The sequence below is a fragment of the Dermacentor silvarum genome, chromosome 11 (assembly GCF_013339745.2).
Source record: "Dermacentor silvarum isolate Dsil-2018 chromosome 11, BIME_Dsil_1.4, whole genome shotgun sequence".
Taxonomy (NCBI): domain Eukaryota; kingdom Metazoa; phylum Arthropoda; class Arachnida; order Ixodida; family Ixodidae; genus Dermacentor; species Dermacentor silvarum.
Genome location: NC_051164.1, coordinates 30,370,554 through 30,396,188, shown reverse-complemented (window position 1 = coordinate 30,396,188; position 25,635 = coordinate 30,370,554). Strand labels below are relative to the sequence as shown.

Here is a 25,635-nt window from a genome sequence, read left to right as displayed (position 1 = left end):
CCCGTGTACTTAGATTTAGGTGCACGTTGAAGAACCCCAGGTGGTCAAAATTTCCGGAGTCCCCCACTACGGCGTGCCTCATAATCAGAACTGGTTTGGGCACGTAAAACCCCATAATTAAATTTTTTCAGTTTCGAGATATTATTTCCCGAACTTTTCGGAGAAATGCATTGGCGTTCCAGTCAATTTTGTGCTTCAATGCATTAAATCACGTTTTCATAAGAAAGTAACTGGAACGCTGATGCATTTCTCCGCAAAGTTCGGGAATTATTATCTCGAAACTGGTGTAATCCAGCGAATCCATTCCAAGTGGATCCGACTTGCGATTTCCACGGCTAGAATTTGTAAATTGAAATATGGGCCTTCAGGTAATAAGTTAGAAACCTAATTAGTGCATTTCCATTGATTAGACAATTATGCGTTTCAATTTTTTGTGCAAGTAGTGCCCGTCTCATCGAGTATACCAGTTCATGAACTAGAATTGTGCTATCTGCCAAAGGCAACCTTTAACATTTTTGAAAGTTCACTGAAACACCCTGTAGTATATACCGGTAGTGTGATCACAGTTGATAGTACAAAATAAATGGAGTTATCCTGAACCCTTTCAAGCGAAAGCAATACACTAATTGACTAGGCAGCTCCTTTCGCATTTCATGTTGTCAAACCTTGCAAGCATTTTGTAAAGCAATAAAAATTTAAATTGAGTGGATTAGCCTCACAAATTTTCAACACCATTTCACATCAAAGAAAATGATAATACCTTGTTCAGATTTAGTTGTGGCAATCGAGATTATATTGGTACAAAGGAAGCAATGATATGATAACGTAGTAAAAACGAAAGAGTACGGTAAATACTTAATACTTCATTTACTCACGTATTCTGAAATGAAGTCTTTTTCCTGAATATCGAATACATTAGTATGGGCTGTACATTGAGTTTAGAGCGCCTACATCAGAGTTTGTCGGCATCAAATTCAGCGCATCAAAAATGACACGGTGGGCTTTGTAGGGTTCAATTGGCCTGAAATGTATCTCAAACCGAAGAGTAAGCAAGTTGAAGAATTTATGACAAGGACTTCATTTCCTCAAAACATTCTGGTGCAATTATAAGGCGAAACAAGAACATACCTCGATATTTGTTCTATTTACGTTTTTTGTTGCGGCAAACATTTCCGCAAACATCATTAACTTTGAAAGTGTGGGGGTTTCAGCAGGTACAGACGTGAGCACAAGAACACCTAGCAACTACCCCAGCAAACCGCACTTCATAAATTTTGGTAATGCCACAACGATCGTCTAATAAGAAACACCTACGTCGGCATGTACGTGTCTTGGACGTGGCTTAATAATTCAACATCAATGCTGTGGAACTCCAAAAAGTGCAAGAAACATCCTCTGAGGAGCAACTGCCTAAGGAAGCTGCAAAAGAATGAGTTTATCTTCTATCGCAGAGCGCACCTCGAGTTTGAAAAACAATTTTCTTTTCAATAACATCAAACCTACTCGGTCTCTCTTCTAGAAGAGGTATAGACTAGCTAATCGCTTGCGGTGGCGCACATTTCAATGAATGCGTATTTGATTGAATGGGAAGGGCCACCCAATTTATGGACATTGTAGTGTCACCGTCAGGGCCTCATAGAGCATACCTCATCACAAATCATAAAGTTTCCACATCATCTCACATTGACAACACCAACTCTAAAATACTCAAGAATACTACTGGTATTTCCAGTCGTTTTCTGTGTACTCTATTTAACCAGTCTTTATCATCAGGCGAGCTGCCTGTGGATAGGAAAATTGGTAAGGTAATTCCTCTACTTAAATCTGGTGACAGACACTCACCCCGTAATTATCGTCGAATTTCACTAACTTGCATATGCTGCAAATTTCCTGAACACATTATAGCTTCTCATATCTACGATCACCTTGAATCAAATAACTTTATTTTCCCTAGTCAACATGGCTTCAGAAAAGGCTATTCATGCGACACTAGAATTAGTATTCAGAATCGCAGTGAGATTCTGAATACCAATTCTACAGTACCGGCGGCAATAAAATGGCGACTGTTGGGAGGCCGCGTTTAGAGAAGCTGTCTTTCTGGCGTTCGAGGGTGTAGACGCTGGTAATCATGGCGGCACTGTGAGTCGTGGTTGTAATAATTATATTAGCATACTTAGCCCACCGACTAGCCTATCTTACTTAGCCTAGTCAAGCGTACCGACTGCGTTGAGCTTGCGAATGCTGGTGGACCTGTATCTTCATTACAAGGGATCGTGTACTCGTACATTGAACATGCTATAGACATGATTGGCGCTATAGCCAATCAAGTTGTGGAAATCAAGTTCGGCCGTCAGTGACAAAACTACAGAAGGAAGAGTTGTGTGAGCTTTAGGACGCACACCAAAACTGATTGACAATGCACAGCAGTGGGATACACGACTTGAGCGGCTATGGCCATTAAAGTAAAACCAGGACTATGTTAGTGTGTCGGCTTAGTGTGTCGGCAGAGCGGCAGCTACTTCGGAAAATCAGCAACGAGCTCAAAACCTGTAAACTGATCCGAGACAGAGTCCAAGTTCAGTAGCCTTAGTCAAAACGAATAATGATCGATATAGGATGGTGGTGGACAATAGCCATTTGAACAGGCAAACTCTAATTGCAAATGTTTTGGATGACCTAGCAGTAAACAACTTGTTCACTGTGCTGGACACGGAGCGTAATTAAGCTTGGATTTCTCTGGTTGAGGCGAGCATGCAGAAGTATCATTCAGCCTCTTTCTACATGGACACTGAACCAAAGCGCACATTATTTTTTTCAATTCAATTCAATTCTCTTTATTTACCAGAAATTATTCTGGCTGGACTCCTGGGCTAAAAGCTGCAAGAGCACAGCTTGACGGGGCCCAGGAGACCATACATACATGGCAACAAGTGACAGGTAAACAGATAACAGATGTTTAAAAGCATAATACACAAAAATAAACTAGTTATTTACGCAGATAGTAGACATGATTACACATTGAGAACCTGTACTCTTACTGGTAGAGCCAAAAAAAAAGAAAAACAATGCATTTGTGTTAGAATGCAAAACTAATATTTCAAGCAACTAACAAAGCACAATTCTACAGTAATACGTACACAACACTCTAATTTACGAAGAGAAAGAAATGATAACACCACTAATACAAGAACTAACTGCAATAGGACAAAATAACATCAGTTATATATCAATAGCAAGTAACAAGAACGAAACAAATGACCGTGTTTCGATAGATAATGGAATGAATAAATAAATTAGTAATTCAGAAATTTTTCACGTAATATATTTACTGTGGGTTTCTCTAAGTCATTATGTTTATTTAGAATATATGGAAGGTTATGTTTCAAAGACTGGTGTTTATAGTCGGTACGAAAACGGGGTATAAGCCACTTTCCCACGTTTCGAGTATTGATATCATGACTCTGACGCTGCAGAAATGCAGTAGTCTGAAGGAAGTGTTGCAACGCAGAAGAGCAGATGTAAAATGAACGCAGGATGCGAAACTCATACAAATCTTGGATTTTAATTAATCTGTGAGTGCAAAAGTATGTGGAAGTCGGAGATAAATAACCAATGTTGGCAATGCGACGGATAGCTTTCTTCTGTAAAAGTAGTATTCTATTTATATTACGCTGAGTCGTAGTAAGCCAAACCAAACTGCAGTAGTTTATGTGTGATTGAAATAGCGCGTGATATATTTTAATTTTTATTTGCGTTGGGAGAATTTCGCGGCACCGCGATAAAACTCCCGTAGTTAAAGAAAGTTGCTTACATAAATTATTAATGTGAGAATCCCAACTTAGATGAGATGAAAATGTTACCCCAAGGATTTTGTGTTCATCAACAATGTCGATTTTATGTTCTGCACACATAATATCTTGGTTAACGTTGCATGTCTTGTTTCTAGATCTGAAAATTATTACCTTCGTTTTCCCGGGGTTAATTTTAAGTTTATTTGATAGTGACCATGCTTTAATGTTACTTAATAATCGGTTACATCTTTCTATCAACTTATCCGCATTTTCGCCAGACAGCAAGACTGTGGCGTCATCGGCATATATGATAAATTGCACAGCCTTGTCGATGTTTACAATGTCATTTATAAAGGCGTTGAAAAAAAGGGGACCTAATACGCTTCCCTGAGGGACACCTCTACTAACCGGCAATGAAGATGAGCGATGGTTTCCCAGACACACGCATTGTGATCTATCTGTTAAATATGATTTAGCCAAAGCCAGAGGAGTGCCCCGAACACCATACATTTCTAGCTTATGCAATAGTATATTATGGTCAAGGGAATCAAAAGCCTTAGTGAAATCCATGAACAGGCCTAATGTATAGAGCTTGTTGTCGAAGTTTTCTAAAATAAATTCCTTAAGCCTTAACAAAGCTAACTCCGTAGACCTTCCTTTCCGGAAACCAAACTGGGCGTCACTGATAATATCAGCTTTATTGAAAAAATCTGAGAACCGGGTATGCAACATTTTCTCGAAACCTTTAGCAAATACTGGTATAATAGATATTGGGCGATAGTTTCCCAGCATGTTTTTGTCTCCACCTTTATACAGAACGGACACCCGAGAACGCTTCATTTGACTTGGAAATTCTCCGGACTCCACTGCTAAATTAAATATATAAACAAGTACAGGGGCAACATACTCTAAAACAAATTTTATAGGTCTTATCTGAAGATTGTCTATATCTAATGCACTACTATTATTAAGACTCATAAATGTTCTATAAACTTCTGGTTCATCTGTGGGATTAAGAAATATGCTTTCAGGACGTCGAATAATTAAATCATCTACGAGTGAGACACCATTATCTGGCGTTATACTGGAAGTGAAATGTTTGTTGAAACAATTGGCAAGGTTTTCACCGGTCAATACGCGATTGTTCACTGTAATTTCAACTGGCATGAGGTCTTTCTTGCTGCGTCCCAGAACACTGTTTATAGCTTTCCAAGTAGTATCTGGGTTTCTAGCACTGATACTAGAAAACAAGTTTTCGTAATACGCTATCTTTGCTTTTCGAAGCTCACTGTTAAGTTTATTTCTAAGTGCTTTATATTCCTTCAATAAACCCTCCACCCGAGATCGCAAGAACGCATGAAATAGCTTATTTTTCTTGTTTATCATACGCCTAAGAGCACGTGTGACCCAAGGTTTTCTTATTTTCTTTGATGGTTTAAACCCTCTAAAAGGAAAATGAGACAGATAGATATTTGTAAACGTTTCTATAAACTTTAGGTACGCTTCATGAACGTTTCTTATAGCATAAACGAAAGACCAGTCATGTATACTAATAGCATGCTTGAAAGCCTGCAATGCCTCATCAGAGATATGCTGAACTATGATAGTCTCATGCTGATGTTTCGGTTGCATTTGTAAAGAACTGTATTGCATGAACACTGGACAATGATCGCTTATATCAGATGAAATAGTACCCGCGTTAGAAACAACTGTGTCAGCATTTGTAATCAGTAGGTCCAATAGCGATGAACTCGATACTGTGATACGAGTTGGCGTTGATATTACATTTGTGAAACCAGCTGAATGAAGGCATGACATAAAATCACATGCCCTTGGAGTGTCTTCCAAAATGTTAAGGTTGAAATCACCTCCACATACAAGACGAAATTTACTTGCACATATATATTCCAAAAAAGACTCAAACAAATTCAGAAATTTCATGATGTCGCCAGCTGGAGGGCGGTATACCACAGCCACAATTTCGATGTCACTTTTAAGTACTAAAAATTCAAAGTCATCAGTAATTAAAGAAAATTCAGATAAGAGCTCATATGTCCGACAATCTTTCACAAGGATACAAACACCACCACCTCGTCGATTTTGACGATTAATAAAAAAAGGTGTATAACCGTCAAGATAAAGCATATCACAGCCATCGTAGTACCAAGTCTCAGTTATCATGATTATGTTGAACTTAAACAAGAACTGGTTAATGAAACATGTGATTTCATCTTTCTTTCCAATTGCGGAGCGTGCATTTAAGTGCAAAACAGAGTTATCTAACTTAGTCTGTGGGGGAACAGAATGTGGTAGAGCGAAATTATGATAGTTCATTTTGATTGTTTTACTTTGGTAGCTGTGAAACGCTGAAAGCTTCTATTAGATAATTTTTTCAAGGTCAACTTCACGGGCGATCTGTATGGTACCGGAATCGTCAGACTTCCGCGCGAATATTTTCCCGTTGAAAGACCAAACGGATTTCCAGTGCTTCTCATGCTTGCGCTTCACCGCCATGCCAAGCAGGCGCTTCAGAGCAGGGCAGAGGTGCTCATTTACGTAGATCTGCGCATCGTCTGAAAGTCCGATATCATTGTTGCGGATGCGCATCTTCTTTGCTTTCTTTAGCATCAGATCTCGCTTTGCCCTAGACTTGAACTGAACTATAATGTTGCTTCGATCAGGATTGCGGGTTGGAACGCGATGACATACTTCTATGTCAGATTCTTGAACAGGCTCGTTAATAGCCTCTCCAATCTTTGAGAGGACGCTCAGAACGTTTTCATTTTCTTCTTTTCGGACGCCTTGAATTTCAATATTAGAGTTTCTCGAATACTGTTCGAGGTGAACCAGGCGTTTCTCCAGGTACTCTGTATGATTCTCAAGTGTCTGGCATTTTGCCTGCAGTTCTTTGTTACTATTGGTTAATTCAGCATTTTTTGCTACTGCTGCTGCTAGTTGGCTTTTCAGGTCTTCTATAGTTTTATGAGCGAACTCGAGGCTCTGCGCAACGCTGCGTTGCTCATTTCGAATTTCACGCATTTCATTTCTGAGATCCCTCTCAAACGATTCGCGCGACAATTTCATTTCCTGTTTAAGATCATCCCTGAGTTTCACGAGATCATTCTTGACGTCTTCCTTAATCTTCGCTATATCTTTCGACATGAATGAAAGTTGCAGGTCACAAGGATAGTACACAAAAAATCAAGTAGCAAAAATTACAAAGAGCACAAAGGTTGGCAGCAGTGACGATCTCGTAAAAAAAAAAGTTAACTATGTAATAGGACAAAGAGTGCTAGCACCAACCTGCAGCGAAAAGTAGAGAATGGCTCAGACGAAGTGAACGGAGCTCGTCACTGCTGCCAAGTGAAGACCTTGAGGCTTGAAACGATGCTTTTATAGTAGAAATACTGGCGCAGAATCACAGACGCAGCCGCCGTCCACGCCCCCTTGTGCTGCAACGATGTCGGTGATGTGGCCGACACGTGTCCAACTGACCAGGATCGGGTGCGCCGTGCAGGCTGCGCAGAAGATTATCTGCAGCGAAAAGTAGAGAATGGCTCAGACGAAGTGAACGGAGCTCGTCACTGCTGCCAAGTGAAGACCTTGAGGCTTGAAACGATGCTTTTATAGTAGAAATACTGGCGCAGAATCACAGACGCAGCCGCCGTCCACGCCCCCTTGTGCTGCAACGATGTCGGTGATGTGGCCGACACGTGTCCAACTGACCAGGATCGGGTGCGCCGTGCAGGCTGCGCAGAAGATTATCTGCAGCGAAAAGTAGAGAATGGCTCAGACGAAGTGAACGGAGCTCGTCACTGCTGCCAAGTGAAGACCTTGAGGCATGAAACGATGCTTTTATAGTAGAAATACTGGCGCAGAATCACAGACGCAGCCGCCGTCCACGCCCCCTTGTGCTGCAACGATGTCGGTGATGTGGCCGACACGTGTCCAACTGACCAGGATCGGGTGCGCCGTGCAGGCTGCGCAGAAGATTATCTGCAGCGAAAAGTAGAGAATGGCTCAGACGAAGTGAACGGAGCTCGTCACTGCTGCCAAGTGAAGACCTTGAGGCTTGAAACGATGCTTTTATAGTAGAAATACTGGCGCAGAATCACAGACGCAGCCGCCGTCCACGCCCCCTTGTGCTGCAACGATGTCGGTGATGTGGCCGACACGTGTCCAACTGACCAGGATCGGGTGCGCCGTGCAGGCTGCGCAGAAGATTATCTGCAGCGAAAAGTAGAGAATGGCTCAGACGAAGTGAACGGAGCTCGTCACTGCTGCCAAGGTTTCATTAATGATGTAAGTACCTTCGAGATGGGTAGCTCAGGAGCGAGCCGGATCTTGTGAGCGGCTCTTCTTAAAGGGCGAGTGAGCCGTGGTTCAGTAAAAGTGAGCGACGGTTCTTTTAGAGAAAGGGATCCGGTTCCCTTGTTCAGTGAGCCATGCCGAACCGTTGCGTCAGAGCCGGGTCTTCTGCTGGGTGCGACTTCCGCGCCATCTACTAACCGCGCGAGAAAGCAACTGCCCTCCCGCCCTTCCTCGCAAGAGCCGCCGTCAAGCCGTCGCCTTCGGCTGTCTTTTGAGCCGCTCTTTTTGAAGAACGAGTGAGTCGTGGTTCAAGTGAGCGGCGGTTCTTTCGGAGAGAGGAAGACGGTTCTCTCTCGTTCAGTGAGCCGTGCCGAACCATTCCCCCTAGAGATGAGTCGCTCAGGAGCCAGCCGGTTCTTTTGAGCCGCTCTTTTATTGCGATAGCAATTATATGGACACTCCAATCGGATTTCTGCCGTTGGCGTCGCCGTGAAGTTCCGTATAAAGTCCAAGGGCGACAAAAGCATCGCCGCGCGCCGTATGCGCGAGCGAAAACGCGCGGGGGACGCGCGCTATCACGGAGAGCGAACGCACGGCGGAAAGCAAACGCGACCGTCGCGCGAAAGCCCGTGGAGGTATGGGAGGGAGGGAGGCGAGGGGAATCTGCGGCACCAAAGGCGTATCCTGCAACCGGGCGCAAGGGGAACTGGCCAATCAATCTCCCACGCGAAGGCAAGAAAGCGGGAAGGCAACGCGGGAGGGAGGGGGGGGGGGGGCGCAGCTTCTACTCTGCCAGCAACTGCGCTCGTACTTTGCCCGGCTGTGGCGGTCGCCCGCACCATCTCTTATCTCCACACGGCTCTGACCTTTGTATGCGCTGTGCATTCGCCGCTCAGTTTCCATTGAAGCGATAGACCGCACTCCGCTTGTACTTTGCCCCGCTGTGGCGGTCGCCCGAACCATTTCTTAAAAGCGATCTCCACACGGCTGTGACCTTTGTATGCGCCGTGCATTCGCCGCCCAGTTTCCGTTTAAGCGATAGACCGCACGAACCTTCGCCCGCTGCGGCGGCTGCGCTTGTTGCCAGCGTTTTGACAGTCGTCTGCGGTCATTCAGTGTGATCTATTCATGTTTGCTTGTGCGCCCTGACACCACGCTTGTTAATTCAGTTACTAAGCGAATGTGTCCAAGTTTATGCAGCCGATAAAACTGCTATCCCTACTCCGAATAGCTGTCTACTAATTTGCTATCGCAATTGATGCTTCGCTTTTCGAGCGAAACTGCGATATTTTTTAAAGAGCGATTGAGCCGTGGTTCAGTAAGTGAGCGCTGGTTCTTTCGGAGAGAGGAAGCCGGTTCTCTCTCGTTCAGTGAGCCGTGCCGAACCGTTCCGTCAGAGCCGGGTCTTCTGCTGGGTTTCGAGGTTTCGGTTTCTGACCGAGAAATGGTGGCCGGTGTGGGCAGACTCGCGCTACTCGTACTCGCTCGCAGTGTGTGGTGTGCGCAGCAGTCCCTATTGTTTTTTTTTGTGTCCTATGGTGTAGCACCCGACGCCACCGAAGGTAGAAGTAAAGAAGCCTTAATTGGCAAAGGATGGCACGGTTCGTTGCCTGCTGCTGTTCGAACGATGTCTCACGACTATCACCGATCGCGCATCGTGCGCTGGTGCAACAACACTTTGAAGATGGCTTTCCGTGTCTTTAAAGGCAACAGGCGAACGTACGGTTTACACCCTGGTCTTCATTTGTGCTAATTAGTGTAGTTATGAAAATGTCGCCCATGGCATCCACTTCTGTAGATTTTGTCAGCGTGTATCATTAGCACGTCCATAAAACGAGGCCAATGTTCTGTTGTGCTTTAATGGAACTTCATTTCTTTTCTTTTTTGCCCTTTTGCATGATGGCATGATCGCCATTATCGCGCGTGCGCTCGATAGAAAGAAAAAAAAATGTGGTTGATCCCTCTTATATAGGAATCGGTATAGAACACGAAAGTGAAACGTGTCTTCACAGAAGTAGTGTAATGTTTATTGCACATTGATATATAATGTCTATTGGTGTTTTGTGGCTAAAGCGCCCTTAGGCGTTGATGCACCCACGCTGACGCCTGGTGGCACGTCTCCTCCATCACGACTACCAACGTCGATGACCATGAGCAACCGTCGTGCATATGGAAGCTGCACTACGCTGCACACGCTAGCACAACGCGAAAGACGAAGCACGTAACTGACACACTAATACAACGCGCAAGACAAAGCACGTAACTGAATCGTCACCGAGTCAAATCAGCGCGTACAGCGCGTCGTAATTGCAGCCTCCGCGATCAACTTCAGAAACATTTTCAGAGCTAATTGCGGAGGCCACGCTCCGCTGTGATGAGTACGGTGAACGCCACCTAGGTGGCGTTGGTAGTGCTTCTTGATGCCAGCGTCCCTTCGAATGCTGGCATCGAGGCGTCGTAGTGCTGAGACCACCGAAGCGTTCACTGTCGGTGCGCGTTAGTGTCATAATGCAGTACTTCTCTTTTCTGCTCGTAGGCGGCGGCACCGCCCCGAGCAAGAGCGCGGGTACACGGAGGAGTGTTAGATATATAAGGCGCGTCTGTGTAGCTCTCTGCAAATGCGTTTGTGGCGCAATGGGTTAAACGCTCGGCGATCTATCGTCGCGGACCGAGAGGTCGTGGGTTCGATTTCCAAATTTTGCATGTTTGTGGAACTTTTTCTTCTGGTTTCTTTCTTTGTATTATGTTCGTGTACATTGTAAGCTGACGTATTTCCGTGACGGAAATACGTCAGTGAAGTCTTGGTGGACCCCGGCATAAAACACTTTCGTGTTAAAATGAAAGCTACGTGCGGCAGTTTTGTGTATCTTTCGTGTAATTTTTGTACTGTACTTCAATAAATGATTTGGACGTTCATATTGCATAGCGTTACAGATCACTCATATTATAGTGAGCGTGCGTATTTCCATAAATGAATGAAGTTGAAAGATATTGTACAATAACTTTTTGTGTCCTTATTTTGACCAAAGTTGATTTTAAAGTACCATAAAATCAGAAAAGCTCCTGTAATGACGATGAAGTTACACATTTTCTTTTCTAAGAAAAGTACGTCGCATTCGGCCTGTGACAGTATCATAAAGGAAAGTGTCGTTACAAATAAAAATTCACTTTTTTAAAATATCTAAATAATATTCTCTTTTAACACATCGAAAATACCAATAACACAGTTATTCAATTATGCATATATCGTCTGTTTTTCAAAGCCAAATAACTATCGAATATGTACAACACCGGTTATACATTTAAGTGAAACGGTGAGCCGTTCAAATGAACCAGTTCATTTCAATGAGCTGAGCCATTTCGAGCCGCTCACTGAAGTGAGCTGTTTTGCCCATCTCTAATCTACCTGTTTGCGAAAAAATGATTGCCGACCCACTTATTCACGTAGCAGTGCATGGTAACATCATTTAGACGATATAGTTGTTCTGCCCAAAAATTTGGATTCCATGCCGACAACGCTGCAACATGTATGCCATATTCAAGGCAAGAGTGACATTATGTCTGCTCAAGTGTAAATTTGCGAAGGATGAGGCGGAGTCCTGAGAATTTGTGCTCACAACTAAAGAAAGCCGGGTATTTGAAAGTTCACGGCACTCGCAGAACTGCCAGTACCAACTGATGTGAGCTGAGAAATGTTCTTGGGTTTGTGAGCTTACTCAAGTAGCCGGCGCCGGGCTATGCCATGTATGCTGACTCCCCGCACTTTCTTCTGAAGGCTCAAATAGACATCAAAAGATAAAGACGATACTAATCCGTGGCATCTAGTGTACTGCGTATTTTGAAGAACCTTTGAAGTAGAGCAGAAATAAAATTTGAGTCGGCTTTTACGTTTGGCAGTTGTGTGGACCATGGGGAGGATGCGATGCTTCCTGTTTGGTTTGAAGTTCACCATAGAGCAAAACTGCATTTTTGCAGTTTCCTTGGGCGCAAGGAAATCCGCGAAATGACAAGTTGCGAGGAGGTTTGAGCAACTAAATGCGTGTGGCGACGCTACTAAGCATCGATAAGGTGTCCAAGTGATACACGTGGATGCTCCCAGTTGTGCGACAGTCGAAACGCTTCAAGAGACTTCTGCTTCAAAGCTTGAACTGGCGTACATACTGAGTTGTGTAATGCACTAGTCGATGCATCATCATCATCATCACTATCACCAGTCTATGTTAATGTCCATTGCAGGACATAGGCATCTTTCCGAGATCTCTAATTACCCCTATCTACGCTAGCTGATTAACACTTGCGCCTACGGGTTTCCTAATTTCATCACCCCACCTCATTTCTAGCCCTGGTCTATTATAATGTGTCTATAGAAGAAAAAGAGGCCATTATCCAGATGTTAGACGTTGAATTGTGCCAGGAGATTGCTATACTGCGAAATCCATAAGCTGAATTATTAGCAACACAACATGACCTCACAGACTTCAAGCTAAATAATTCACTCCTCTACTATAAATATCAGGATATGTGATGCAAAGAGATGCCTATTTGCACTGTCAAGGATCATGAGAAAATTCATCCTGGTGAAAAACCACGACATTGGGGGACATTTTTCGATGGTTAAGTTTGTTGCACGCATCAGATATAAGTTTTGGCTAACAAAAATGACTGCCTATGGAAAACAGCATGTACCGCACTACTTGGAATGCCTAGTACTCAAGACTCTAGGGGGAAAGATTCAGGTATATCTCCACCCAATTGCGCCAGAGCAGAGACCATTTAAGATCGTTCACTTGGACCAATTAGGACCATTCGCCAAGCCTTGGCTCAGGAACCGAGTGTTGTTAGTCCTCGTTAACGACTTGACTAAGTTTATGCGCTTACGTGCTTACTCGCGCATAGAAGCTAAGTATGCGGTAAAATTTCAGGAGGCATTTATTTATATGTATGGAGCTCCTGGTACAATAACCTCTGACCGCGGGTCATGTTTCATCACAGAACTGTTTGAAGAGTTTCGTATTTTGCGGAGAGTAAAGAGCACATTCACATCAACACACGCTCACTTGCACAAGGTTCACTTTGATCTTAATTCTTCATAGGCCACACAATAGGCAAATTTAGGTTTTGAACTATGCATCGGATATGTGCCAGAAGATAGTCGACTAGCTTACCTGACTAGTCTCGTGGGATATGAGCCGGCAAACTTGTAACGTCTGCCAGAAGATACCGGGAAAACTATCCGACACGCAAAACTTAAGGCTAAAAATCCGGCAGATCCCAAGCCCTGTGGGAATCGATGTTATACGAAGCAGTGTGCGGGGAGCCTACCAAGTTAACGAAACGACCATGAGAGCACCAAGACGTAGGCGGCTTTTTCATGACCTACATGGCACGCATATCATGACATTCACATCATGAGTCCTCAGTAGCCTAGGAGACCTTAAGGCCTAGGAGACCTTAAGGCAAAAGCTGAGTCATTGTCAAATCCTTTTTCCGCTAGTCATTGTCATTTTCGCTGAGTCATGCTCATGACTATGACTTCTCCCATGATCCTTTAGTGTTTCCTTCACTTAGTACCCATGTAAGAACCCAATTGAGTGGTAATCTTTCTTTCGCTGAGTCATTGTCATTTTTGCTGAGTCATGCTCATGTCTATGACTTCTACCGCCACTCTTTAGTGTTCCCCCTTCACTTACTACCTACGTTAGAACCCCTTTCAGTGGTTCTTGAGTGTTAATCTTTTTTTTTTTTGCTGAGTCGTCATTTTTGCTAAGCCATGTTCATGACTATGACTTCTAGCATCATCCTTTAGTATTGCCTTCACCTAGTACCCACGTCCGAACCCATTTCAATGGTTTCTGAGTGCTAATAATTTTTCGCTGGGTATTTGTCATTTTAGGCAGCTGTTTTGTGACCTACCTGACACGCATGTCATTACATTTATGTCGGGACCTATCATTTATGTTCGTCATACACTGTTGTCATACTATGCCAATTTTGGCACATACCAAGTTAACGAAACGACCACGAGAGCACCAAGACGTAGGCTGCTGTTTCATGACCTACATGACACACATGTGATAATATTCATGTCACGACCTACCATTTGTGTTCGTCATACATTCTTGTCATAGTACGCCAATTTTGGCAAATACCAAGGTAACGACACGACCATGAGAGCACCAAAACGTAGGTGGCTAGATAGATAGATAGATAGATAGATAGATAGATAGATAGATAGATAGATAGATAGATAGATAGATAGATAGATAGATAGATAGATAGATAGATAGATAGATAGATAGATAGATAGATAGATAGATAGATAGATAGATAGATAGATAGATAGATAGATAGATAGATAGATAGATAGATAGATAGATAGATAGATAGATAGATAGATAGATAAAACTAAATTCCCAGCAATAAGCAATAAAGATAGAAAAATACCCAGCAATAAGGTACGCGGCGGGTGATTCGGTAGTTGTGAGACGGCCACCAGTGTGCACTTGGGACCTTCTCAAACCTAAGTATCGTGGCCCTTTTGTTGTGTCCCAGGTACTTCCTTCAAACCCACACGGACTCAATAACATGCAATTCCTTGCTGATAAAACCGGTTTTTATACCGTGGCACTGCACGGAAAACGGGTGAAGATATTTTGACGACGTAGCTTAGGACAAAGTCGACATTGATGATGGCAGCATCGATTCAACTACTCTAGAGCTTCCTACTACTCTAGAGCTTCCTGGGCCAAGACAAAGCAGGAGACGGCGAATGAGACCAAGACATCTCAAAGACTATTTTACTGACTGACTGAGGCCAGAATGACTAAGCCATTAGGCCATAATGGCTGAGTGTCCGCATGAGGTGATGCTGTCGAACACTATAATCGTTACCATTTACTAAGAACTTCGCGGCAGTTGTCACGTAAGGCTGTTCACATACCCACACACATGTGTATGTGCCCCGGCATATGCTCGTGATGCATCTTTCTACCCGTGTCAATAAAGTTTGCTTTGATGTACATGTTGAATCGTTGAACGAGCGTTCTCTGGCTGCCGGTGTCAAGCTGCAACTCAACTAAAGCAGAATGGTGCTTTCCGAACGCCCACTATGTGGTTGTTTCCATGACGACAGGTGCTGATCTAGTAGGGCTAGCAGGGGCACTAGTCACTAGCGAATTGTCAGTTCTGGTAACCTCACGGTTGGCACGTGAATCCCGGCTCCCAGGTGACGGGCTGTTGCTGTCTTTTTTTGTTTTTCATGTGGTGCAAAATGCTGAAAGATGACGTTCCGAGCAGTATTTGCGCTTAAGCCAGGCTGCATTGCGGTACTTTCATGCGAGGTGCCCTTTTTTACCGAACTTAAAGCTGTGCATCCTAGTCAGCATCTTTTCAAATCTGCGGACAGTGTGACGCGGCAGTTGTTTAATTTGTGGTCTGGGGGATCACACATCAGGAGTAGCCTTTCGTTGTAGCTACTGCGTCCAAAGCTAATGCTGATTGTAACTACCATGATAGAGACGGCTGGCGACGTACGTGTCCCACGCATGTATATTTCGACCAAGACCTTGACTGAGACGCCTGGCCCTCTTGTCTACTCCCTGATTTTCTACTCTCTACCACGTGATTTCGTTACAGGAGACCTGTGGTAAATCATTTGTTATACATATTTATTTGTTTCACAATCTAGTGCCTAATTGTTCGATAAGTACATTTTGTTTACACCAATAAATTGAATGCGGTCTGTAACAAATATTTTTGAAATTAAAAATAATTTCATACCTTCCACTTCATGTTCTCGTTCTCTCCCGCCTGGTGCCCAGTCCAAGTTTATCCTGTAAAAAACAACAGGACGACCATTCTGCGCGAATCTCACTGGGGTTCCTAATATGAAACCTTTAGATCTGTTTGAAGGAGTTACATGTCTCACTTTCCAAATGTGTAGTTTGCATCGTTTGCGTGGCCGAAAGCGAAAGAAAAACGCCACATTTTACACTGCTCTATAAGTGCCCCACACTTATGATGTTTGCAAAAGGTAAGTATGAAATATGGAAAATTTTGTTAATCCGCAAAGAATTCAATTACACGTGTCTCTTAAAAGGGGGAGGGACCAAAATACTCACTTTCTTGATATTCACAAACCTATGAGCCTTGTGTTCACTTGATATTCTTATGAGCCAGTTGTCCGGCGGGTGTAGAAAATGCGGAAGTATTGAGCAGACAAGAGGAGGTCGTAGTGATGTCAATCACCCGCAATCTCTGTTTTTGCTACCCCGCTTTTAGCCTCCTTGTATATAGTATAAATAAACATCTTTTTCTGAAGGAAACATTTGGGTGGAGGACTGGGGTACATCATACGCACATCATGGAACTTCGCAGCGGAAACCTTGTAGGCCATTTGACTATGTTGACTGAGAGGGCCGCAGCTTCGGCTACGGTTACCGCGACACCGATTGTCTTGACCCAACTGCGACACCCAGGCACCTTCTCCGGCTCTGATACCATAACGCCGAAGAATGGCTAATACAATACGAGCGAGCCAGCAAGAACAACCGGTGGTACCCGGCTATAGTGCTAGCTGACATATCCATTACCTCAAGGGAACGGCCCGTGTTTGTTTCCAAACACACGAGGACGAAAACACCAATTGAGACACCTGCAAACAAAACTTCATGAAACCAGTTGGCGCCAGCGAGCTGCCAAGACGGAAATTTCGTGCCGGGCCCAAACATTTACCGAGCCATACGTTGTTTACTTTCAAGGTGTATTAGCACTCTCTCGGCGGGTCGACGACACGATTCCCGAAGCTGACAAAGTCAGTCAGTCACATTCTTAAAGGTATCCCGACGACGCCTTTCATTTACTCGTATGCAAGGACTGCTAGACCATCTACGGCATTATCAAAGAGCGCCAACGCTTTGAAGAAGCAAAGAGCCGCCGTGTCACGATATTTTTGTTCAGCTCCCTAATACCGCCGCTACCTCATCGTGTAAAGATGTCCAGCCATCTGGTGCCGAAAACTCGCTGCGTCTTGTCCGGCGCGAGATTGAGGCTGCGTCTCTGTCGATTCTTCAGGCCCATTCTTACGATGAGTCCCGCCGACAGTATCTTTGATTCAAGCTGTTGTACGAGAAGAATTGGCGAACGCAGGCATTAATTCCATCTGTGTTGCAAGTAGCACTGCGGTCGGCAGTTTCTTTCGTCCTCGGAACCCGCAATCGACCTATCCCGGATACCGCGACCCAAACAATGACGACAAGCCAATATGCTTTAACTGCAATGGGATAAGTTATATTTCCTGCCACTGTCGCTATTGTCCGCATTCGTCACCTCACGCCGCGTACACATTCCGCCCAGAAGACAGCCGGTCCTCGTCGTTTAATACCCGCAATCATCCGCCACACTATGATGTTCCTGCTCCGACTGCAGGCTACGACCGCCGCTCGCCGTCCTCACTCACCGATTGCCCGTCTCTTGCCGTCCCTCTTCGCCAAACTGACCATTGCAGCTCCCAATGGTCATACTGAATTGGCCAACCGATCGGGGAATCCTGTGTGGACCCTGGCTAACCGACAAAATATTAGATGCGAAGCAGCTTATGGTCGGAGCTATGTCACTCCCTTCCTCCATCCATCCTCCGTGCGGCGTCCAAACCTGCACTGCGCATGCGCATCCTCCTCCCCCTCCTCTCCTTGTCTCATCTCCTCTCCTCTCTGACGCTCTTCTCCTCTCCGGATTGCGCAACGAATGGGACACCTGCTGCTCTACGCGCGATAATGCGAAGCAGCTTAGTAGTGGCGCGACGGTAGGCGCTGCATACTCCTCTGGGAGGCGCCACTGTAGCTCGCGGTATAATGACGCGCGCGCGCGATCCGCTCGTCTCATTCTCCTCCCGCAACGCCGCGATTGGTGCCACGGACAGCGCCAGCGTCAACGCCAGTGTCAGCGCCGTGGACAGCACCGCGGAGAAGAGGTCTCGAGCCACTGCCACGAAACGGCAGCGGCGACAGGCCGATCCCGAACTTCGGGCTCGCGAAGCCGAAGGGAAACATCAACGCAAAAACTAATGGGAACTTGAGTCGACCCCATGGCTGCTTCGCATACTACTCAGGGTTCCCCTGCGGGAAGATGGTGTAATTTTTTTTCACATAGAAGTGGACGGCATGCCTGTCTCGACGCTCAAAGACACGGGGGCCCAATTATCGGTTATGAGCGCTCGCCTTTCTTATCGTCTCCGCAAGGTTCTGACGCTCGCCGCGTAGCCTGTCCGTGTTTGCCGATGGCGGTATATCTTGCGTCGTTGGCATCTGTACTGCGCGTGTGAGCTTAGCTAGCCGCTACACCTGAGTCATGTTCGCTGTTCTGCGCCAGTTTCCACACATCGTCATCCTCGGTAATGATTTCCTAAGCACCCATTCTGTCTTTATGGTCTGCTCTTCTGAGCTTCTACAGTCATAACTCCATTCGGTTACCGATCTCACCATCGAGTCACCTCCGCGTTTTTGCGTCACCGTACGTGTTCGCCTTCGACCAGCTACCGCGGCGTATGTCAAATTTCCCTAAGGTCCCCCGGTTTGTGTCAGCGAGCACTTTTCTCGCCTTCCCTAGACGAGCTTTTAACAAGGCGTGTAGCTCTTCATTCCGTTTTGAATGTTTCTGCGAACCGGGCATGTATACCTATTCTGAACTTTAGACTCGCCCCACAGTTGCTTCCGGAAGGAGAAATAGACGGAAACGCAGGAAGGTTAGTTAGTCAGGTATCACGTTGGGCATTAATGCGCTTTTACTCTCTGACCCTTACTATCGATGTTCCGCAGTCTTCTGGAAGCCCTGAGACCAGCAGTTTATGTTACGCTCATTTTGACGCAATTATTGTGCCAGACCTTTCCGCTGTTCAGTCAGACGACCTCGGTCGCTTGCGAGCCGTTTACAGCAATGATTTCGATTTTGTTTAACCCCATCTCAGTCAGACAAAAGTTTTGACTAATCGCACTGATACCGGGAGTGCCAGTCCCATCCATAGGCGTGCTTACTGTCTGCGACTGAACACCGCGTAATCCAAACGGAAGTCGAGCAAATGCTCACTAAGGACATCGTCGAACGATCCATGAGTCCTTGGGTTTCCACTGTTGTGCTTGTCAGAAAAAAAAGCAACACCTGGCAGTTCTGCGTCAACTATCGGCATCTAAACAATATTACTAAGCACGCGTACCCTTTGCCACGAATTGACGACGCCCTCGACTCTCTGGATGGCGCACAGTACCTTTCTTCTATAGACCTTTGGTCCAGGCTATTTACAAATCGCCGTTGATGACAGACAGGCAGACCACCGCCCTTATAACACCCTATGGGCTCTACTAGTTCAAGGTTATGCGATTTGGCTTCTGCAAGGCCCCAGCAACATTTTAAATAATGATGGACTCCCTTATTCGCGGTTTCAAGTGGTCTCCTTGCCTGCGCTATCTCGATGGCGTCGGCATTTGCTCGCCTACGTTCTCAAGCCATCTAGATAGACTATTCTGCTATTCTGCACGTCCTTTGCAATACAGGTCTTCAACTTAACTCTTCTAAGTGCCGCTTCGGCCACCAAGAGATCACTGTATTTGCCCATGTTATCGATTTTACAGGTGTACGGCTGTTCACTAGTAAAGGCACTGACAGAGTTAGCGCCGTCACCAACTTTTCTACACCTCTTTTTACTGAGGACGACCGTTCTTTTTTTTCTATTTCCGGCTGTTTGTGAAATATTTTGCAGAAATAGCACTGCCCGTCACCTCCCTTCATAAAAAAGACGTGACTTTTTCCTGGGATACCGACCAAGCGTCCGCCTACTCACAGCTGATTGTACTACTGACATCACCATCACTGCTAGCTCACTTCAACGAATCCAGCACGTCCGAAATCCGTACCGACACCAGTGGCCCCGGAATCGGTGCAGTTCTAGCCCAACGCCAGCATGCTCAGGACTGCATTATTGCTAATGCCAGCCGTCTCCTTTCCTCTGCTTAGCGACAATATGCGAGTCTTGCTCTTGTTTAGGCCATCGCCAACTTTCGCTCCTACTTCATCGGTCGACCCTTCACCGCCATTACTGACCACGATGCACTCTGCTGGCTCTGTTCCCTCAAAATTCGCACTGGTCGCCTTGGTCGTTGGGCACTATGACTTCAAGAACACTCATACACTGTCGTTTACAAGTTTATAAGGCTGGCTTGTTGGGAAAGTTGTTACATGGTACTTGGTCAGGGTATACCAGCAAACGGAACCGACAACTAGAAAACATCGTGAGGCATGAGACAGACAAAAAAAACAGGAAGAGTGCTGAAGAACGCTTGCCGTTCCTTTCTCTGTGTCTTGCCTCACGGTTTTTTCTAGTTGTCGGTTCCGTTTCCTGGTATACCCTTACCTAGTCGTTTACAAGTCTGACCGCATTGCACCAGGATGCCCGACGGCCTCTCCAGATACGCCGCAGATCCACTGAACACTGCCCTGAGGACTCTTCGACATCGCTACCAAACAACACCTTGACGCGTCTCTACGCACAATCATCAAGCATTTGTACTTCCACGCTCCTGATCCTCCCCTTCGCCTTTTTGTACTCCAAAATGACACGCTATATTGTCGTTGTTCACTCTCTGACGTTCCTGACCTGCTGCTTGTCATCCCGGCTCACCTCTGTTTAACTGTCCTGGCCCAGCTGTCCGTTTAACTGTCCCGGCGGGATATCTCGGTGGGTCACGCGTGTACGACCGAACACGCCGGGGTGTCTATTAGCCTTAGATGTCCCGCTCAGCGCGCGGTTACGTGGGCTCGTGCGACCTTTGTCAGCGCTGGAAAAAGCCGACACTGCCGCCGGCATGTCACCTTCAGCCTCTGGGCATTCCGTACGAGCCATTTCACCGCGTCGGCCTCGATTTACTTGGTCCGTTTCCCTTAACCAGCCTATGGAAATATGGGCCGCCATTGCCACAGATTATGCGATGCGCTTTCTCTTTACGTATGCACTTCCCACTAGCTGGGCAACCGACGTTGCAGATTTCTTGCTGCGTCATACTTAAGCACGGGGCTCCTCCGCAGCTGCTAACTGACCGGGACAGAGTGTTCCTGTCGAGGGTGATCATTCTAAGATCCTGCGCGACGCAACATAATTTCGCTATGGCCTACCATCCACTCGCGAATTTCCTGACAGAACACTTACTAAGATGTTGGACATGTATGTGTCTGACAACCACCAGGATTGGGACGCTGCACTGCCCTTTGTGGCATACGCGTACAACACTTCCAGGCATGAGACCACTAGTTATTCGCCGTTGTTTCTCTGATACGGTCGCAACCCTACATTACCCATTACACCCTGGTACCTTCTTCTTGGTACCCACACACTGAATATGCTCTGGAGACTATTGCCCGTGTCGACAATGAACGTTAAGTTGCTCGCACTCGCATTTCTGAGTCCCAAAGATCCGCCCGCAGTCTCGCTGCAAGAGCCACCACAGGTAGAACCACTTTGTTCCTGTATTGCTCGTCCTCCTGTGGTCCCCAGCATAACGTGTCGGACTATCCGAAAAAGTGCTCTTCTAGTGCACGGTTCATATCGTGTGAGCCGTCAAGGGACTGATGTCACTTATGAAATCGCTCCACTGCTGCCTTCGTCAACACCTGCTCATACCCGCACGGAAATTGTACACTTTGTCCATCTCAAGCCATATTGTGTCACGGAGACCACTTAGTACTTTGGATGCAAGTTTTAGCAGCGGAGCTGTTTAAGCCGACTGTTAGTCCGTGCAGAGCGAACAGAAAATGTGGGCCGATCCTGGCGGTGTGCAGAAAGGGTCCAAGCGCAATGGCACACACCCCTGTGAACTAGCGGAGATGTTTAAGCCTAGCCCAAATACGTGGCCAATACATTGTGATAGCCAATCGATAGCCAATCAATAGCTAATCGATAATCGACAAATAATCAATAAATTTCGGCAAATGCTGGGGATGACATGGTAGTGCTTAGCCTAGCCCAAATACGTGGACAATACCTTGCGATAGCCAATCAATAGGTAATCAATAATCGATCAATAATCAATAAATTCCTGAAAATGCTAGGAATGACTTGGTAGTGCTTAGCCTAGCCGATAGGTAATCGATAACTGATCGATAATAAATAAATTCCGGAAAATGCTGGGGATGACTTTGTAGTGCTAGGTGCCGATCAGCTCCGCTGTTTGTTTAGCCTTGCGCCACTAGTGCATGCTACGCTTTTCTTTTTTTCAAGTACTCGCTGTTTACCTGCACCGAGTCGGTGCTTTCTCCCCAGGAGGGTAGTGTTATGAGCCAGTTGTCCTGCGGATGTAGAAGGACGTGCTCAAGTGTAGAGCAGACAAGAGGACGAAGTGATGTCTATCATCCACCACGTTTGTTGCTGCTGCACTAATTTTAGCCCCCTGGTACGTAGTGTAAATGAACCCCCTTTTCTGCCTCTCTCCATGCAACGATATGGCTGCCCATTAAAACGCGGCTCTTAGTTGCAAAGCTCCTCATTATCAAAGAGCTCAAATGTTCAGCAGTTTAAACAGCACGACTACTTGCTGGTAGTAGGAAGCGCGACGCGTAATTACTTCCCAAAATCTAAAGGTCAACATTGAAACTCATGAAACGAACAGAATAAATGGAAGCTCCTTTTTCTTGATGCAGCAAGGGAGCCTGCTCTCTCGTTCCTGCGCTTGGCCCAAGTACTCAGTTACCTTCCTCAGTAAATATTCTCAATTACACAATATAAAAATATTATTGCTAAGCTGATAAATTATTGCATGTTTCTTGCTTTGACTGCCATTGAATTTTTTGTTTTTTTCTACTTTATTGTTTGGCTGCACCATACGATTGCTAAGGCTGATTATTATAACGACAAGGTGCAGTTCTGCGTCCATGTACATTTGCGTGATCCTCTTCTTTTTTTTTTCTTTTTTTTTTTTTTTTTTTTTTTTTTTTGCTGTGAAGATTTATGGGACTCACCGCTGCGCATGTCAACGGAGCCCAGTCTAGCTGCTCGACAGCAAACTTTTACGTCACTCCTCTTGTTGTACCACACATGAAATAAAGTTTTCTTGGCATATTCATGCCTACCTAAATCATTGCCGTAATAATTAAATGAAGTGCACAGAAACGTACTTCAGGTAAACGTCTTTCATCGAGGCAACGGTGACACCGACGCTTGCAATGCCGAGCCGTCCAAGGGAGCTTTCCAGCGTCCTGAACATTGCAGGGAAGGCCTTGTTGTCTAAAGTGCCCAGTGCGATGGACACCTCTTCCTTCTTGTCATCATCGACGATCGCTGCAGGTGCGGCATTGCGGACGATGTTCATGACCTCATTGAGTTTGAATGCATTCGCCACCTTGGCGAAGGTCACCTTGTATCCGACGCCTGCATGCATACAAAATTCAGTCAGGCATCCGTCGTCGCTACAGGGTTCGTATACAGGAATATGGTTTCAACTTTCAAATTGGCTCAGCACAGATAAAGGGGTTATGCTACTGAGGGCGACGTCGATGACGGCACTTATGTGTCACACGGAGCTCTTTCATGAAGCTGTTTTACCTAAATAGGTGCATTTCAGAATGAATGAGTTGGCCGGTCGACACAAAGTAGGCGTGACAGGGTATCGCTTGCACGATAATTAGCTCCAGCGAAGATATAAACAAGTGCACGGTTAACCTTTTAAGAACGGTAAATACCCCAAGAAATGTTGAAAGCCGAAAGCCTTATAGATGGCTCATGGGTCGAAAAATCCGATGGCCGGCGTTATGGCCAAGAACTTCATGGCGTCACCATGGGTTTGTCTCACTCTACGCTTCCTTATCTCTACCTTAATTAGGATTAAGTTAATTAAGGCACTCGAACCCGCGACCTTTGTTCTTGCTTAAGGCGAAAAATGAAGGCGCAGTTAATAAGGACAGAGCTAATTAAGGCGCTCGAACCCACCACCTTTGGTGGGAATCGAACCCTAGACTCTTGGTGTTAATTAAGACGGAGTAGGGCACAGTTAAGATAGAGTTAATTAACGCACTCAAACCCACGACCTTTGGTGGGAGTCCAGCTAGCAGGCCGTAATTGACTACTCATCCTGGGTGACTTCAGTGCCACGCACGTCGCATGGGGTATGATTCTGGACTATATGAACTGTCACACAGTAACATCAACTCACCGTCCTCACTAATTCGCAATGTCCTGTCACAACGGGCCACAACATCAATCAAGAGACGTGCCCTGACCTAACACTGGCCAACCGACTGCGCACACCGACGGCTGCAATGCAATATTAGACGCCGGACAGCAATCTCTGCGTACTTCATACCACAATACGTGCAAGAAACTTCCCAAGCAAAAAATGCGCCATGCAGCCAAACGAACAACTAGTCTCGGAAAGACCTCTTAATATCATCGCCACCATGACAGGGGACATGACGTAACCTTGCAACGGCTTCTTGGACACTGTAATATCAGCGGAATGACACGCCAATGATGCAACCCAGTATAGACATAAGAGTAGTTATGTTTCATTCTGTTTTCCCGAATTGACGCTATGACTGGGCTGCGCTCGATGTCCCATTAATATATATTGATCCTGTGTAACGCGGATGTCTCCCCCATAGGTCGCTTAACTTCGTTGCCTCCAAATTCACAGCTGCGTCTACCACCTGGGTTGCCGCCGTTTACTGTTTTCACCTCGGTGTTGCACTAACAAATTCGAGCTCCTTCCTCCTTGGAACAGCCCTATGGGTGACACATGCAGGTGATTAGACGTTCATGCACATTATCTGTATCTGCCTACTCTATAGCACCGAGAGGCAAGTGATGTGCCCAGTTTATTGTGCCATCTGCAAATGGAGAGCACCCTTCCATTCTATTTAAGCTACGCACTTCCTTGGAGAAAGTTAGTTGTCATGCCCGCTGGCCAACCCTCAAACTGTAAGTTGCCCCACCCCCAAATTTCAAGTTCACCCCAAATTTTAGGTTGGTCCACCACGAAATTTCAAGTTGGTCCATGCCGAAATTTAGCTCCGCCACCCCAAATTTCAAGTTCGGCCACCCCAAATTCAACTTGGCCCACACCCAAATTTCAAGTTGGCGCACGCCGACATTTAAATTGGCCTAATCCTGAATTTCAAGTTAGCCACGTCCAAATTTTAAGTTGGCCCACCTCCAAATTTCAATTGGCCCACCATTACTATGAGCTTCCACATGCATTTTCTATGGAGCTCTATGCATCTCTATGGGTATTCTTTCTTAACGTTAGGCCTAACATTTTTCGTTCCATTGCTCTTTGTGCGGTCCTTAACTTGTTCTCGAGCTTCTTTGTTAACCTCCAAGTTTCTGCCCCATATGTTACCACCGGTAGAATGCAATGATTGTGCACTTTTCTTTTGAACGACAGTGGTAATCTCCCAGTCAGGATTTGGTAACGCCTGCCGTATGCACTCCAGCGCAATATTCTTATTCTTCTATGATTTCTTCTCTGTGATCGACCTAGGGTCGCCTGTGACGGAG

General features: G+C 45.6%; 1 protein-coding gene across 1 annotated transcript in view; it reads right to left on the bottom strand.

Annotated features, from left to right (window-relative positions):
* LOC119432487 (ATP-binding cassette sub-family A member 17) overlaps positions 1-25,635 on the bottom strand; it is a gene marked incomplete at its 3' end in the record, with an annotated part of 143,240 nt that overhangs the window by 78,388 nt on the left and 39,217 nt on the right. Inside the window, exons 7-10 of the mRNA XM_049658261.1 lie at positions 24,293-24,315; positions 23,259-23,511; positions 15,882-15,934; positions 6,185-6,943 (exon numbers count right to left, since the gene is read on the bottom strand). Coding sequence (XP_049514218.1) covers positions 6,185-6,943; positions 15,882-15,934; positions 23,259-23,511; positions 24,293-24,315 — 1,088 coding nt within the window. The remainder of the gene's footprint in view (positions 1-6,184; positions 6,944-15,881; positions 15,935-23,258; positions 23,512-24,292; positions 24,316-25,635) is intronic.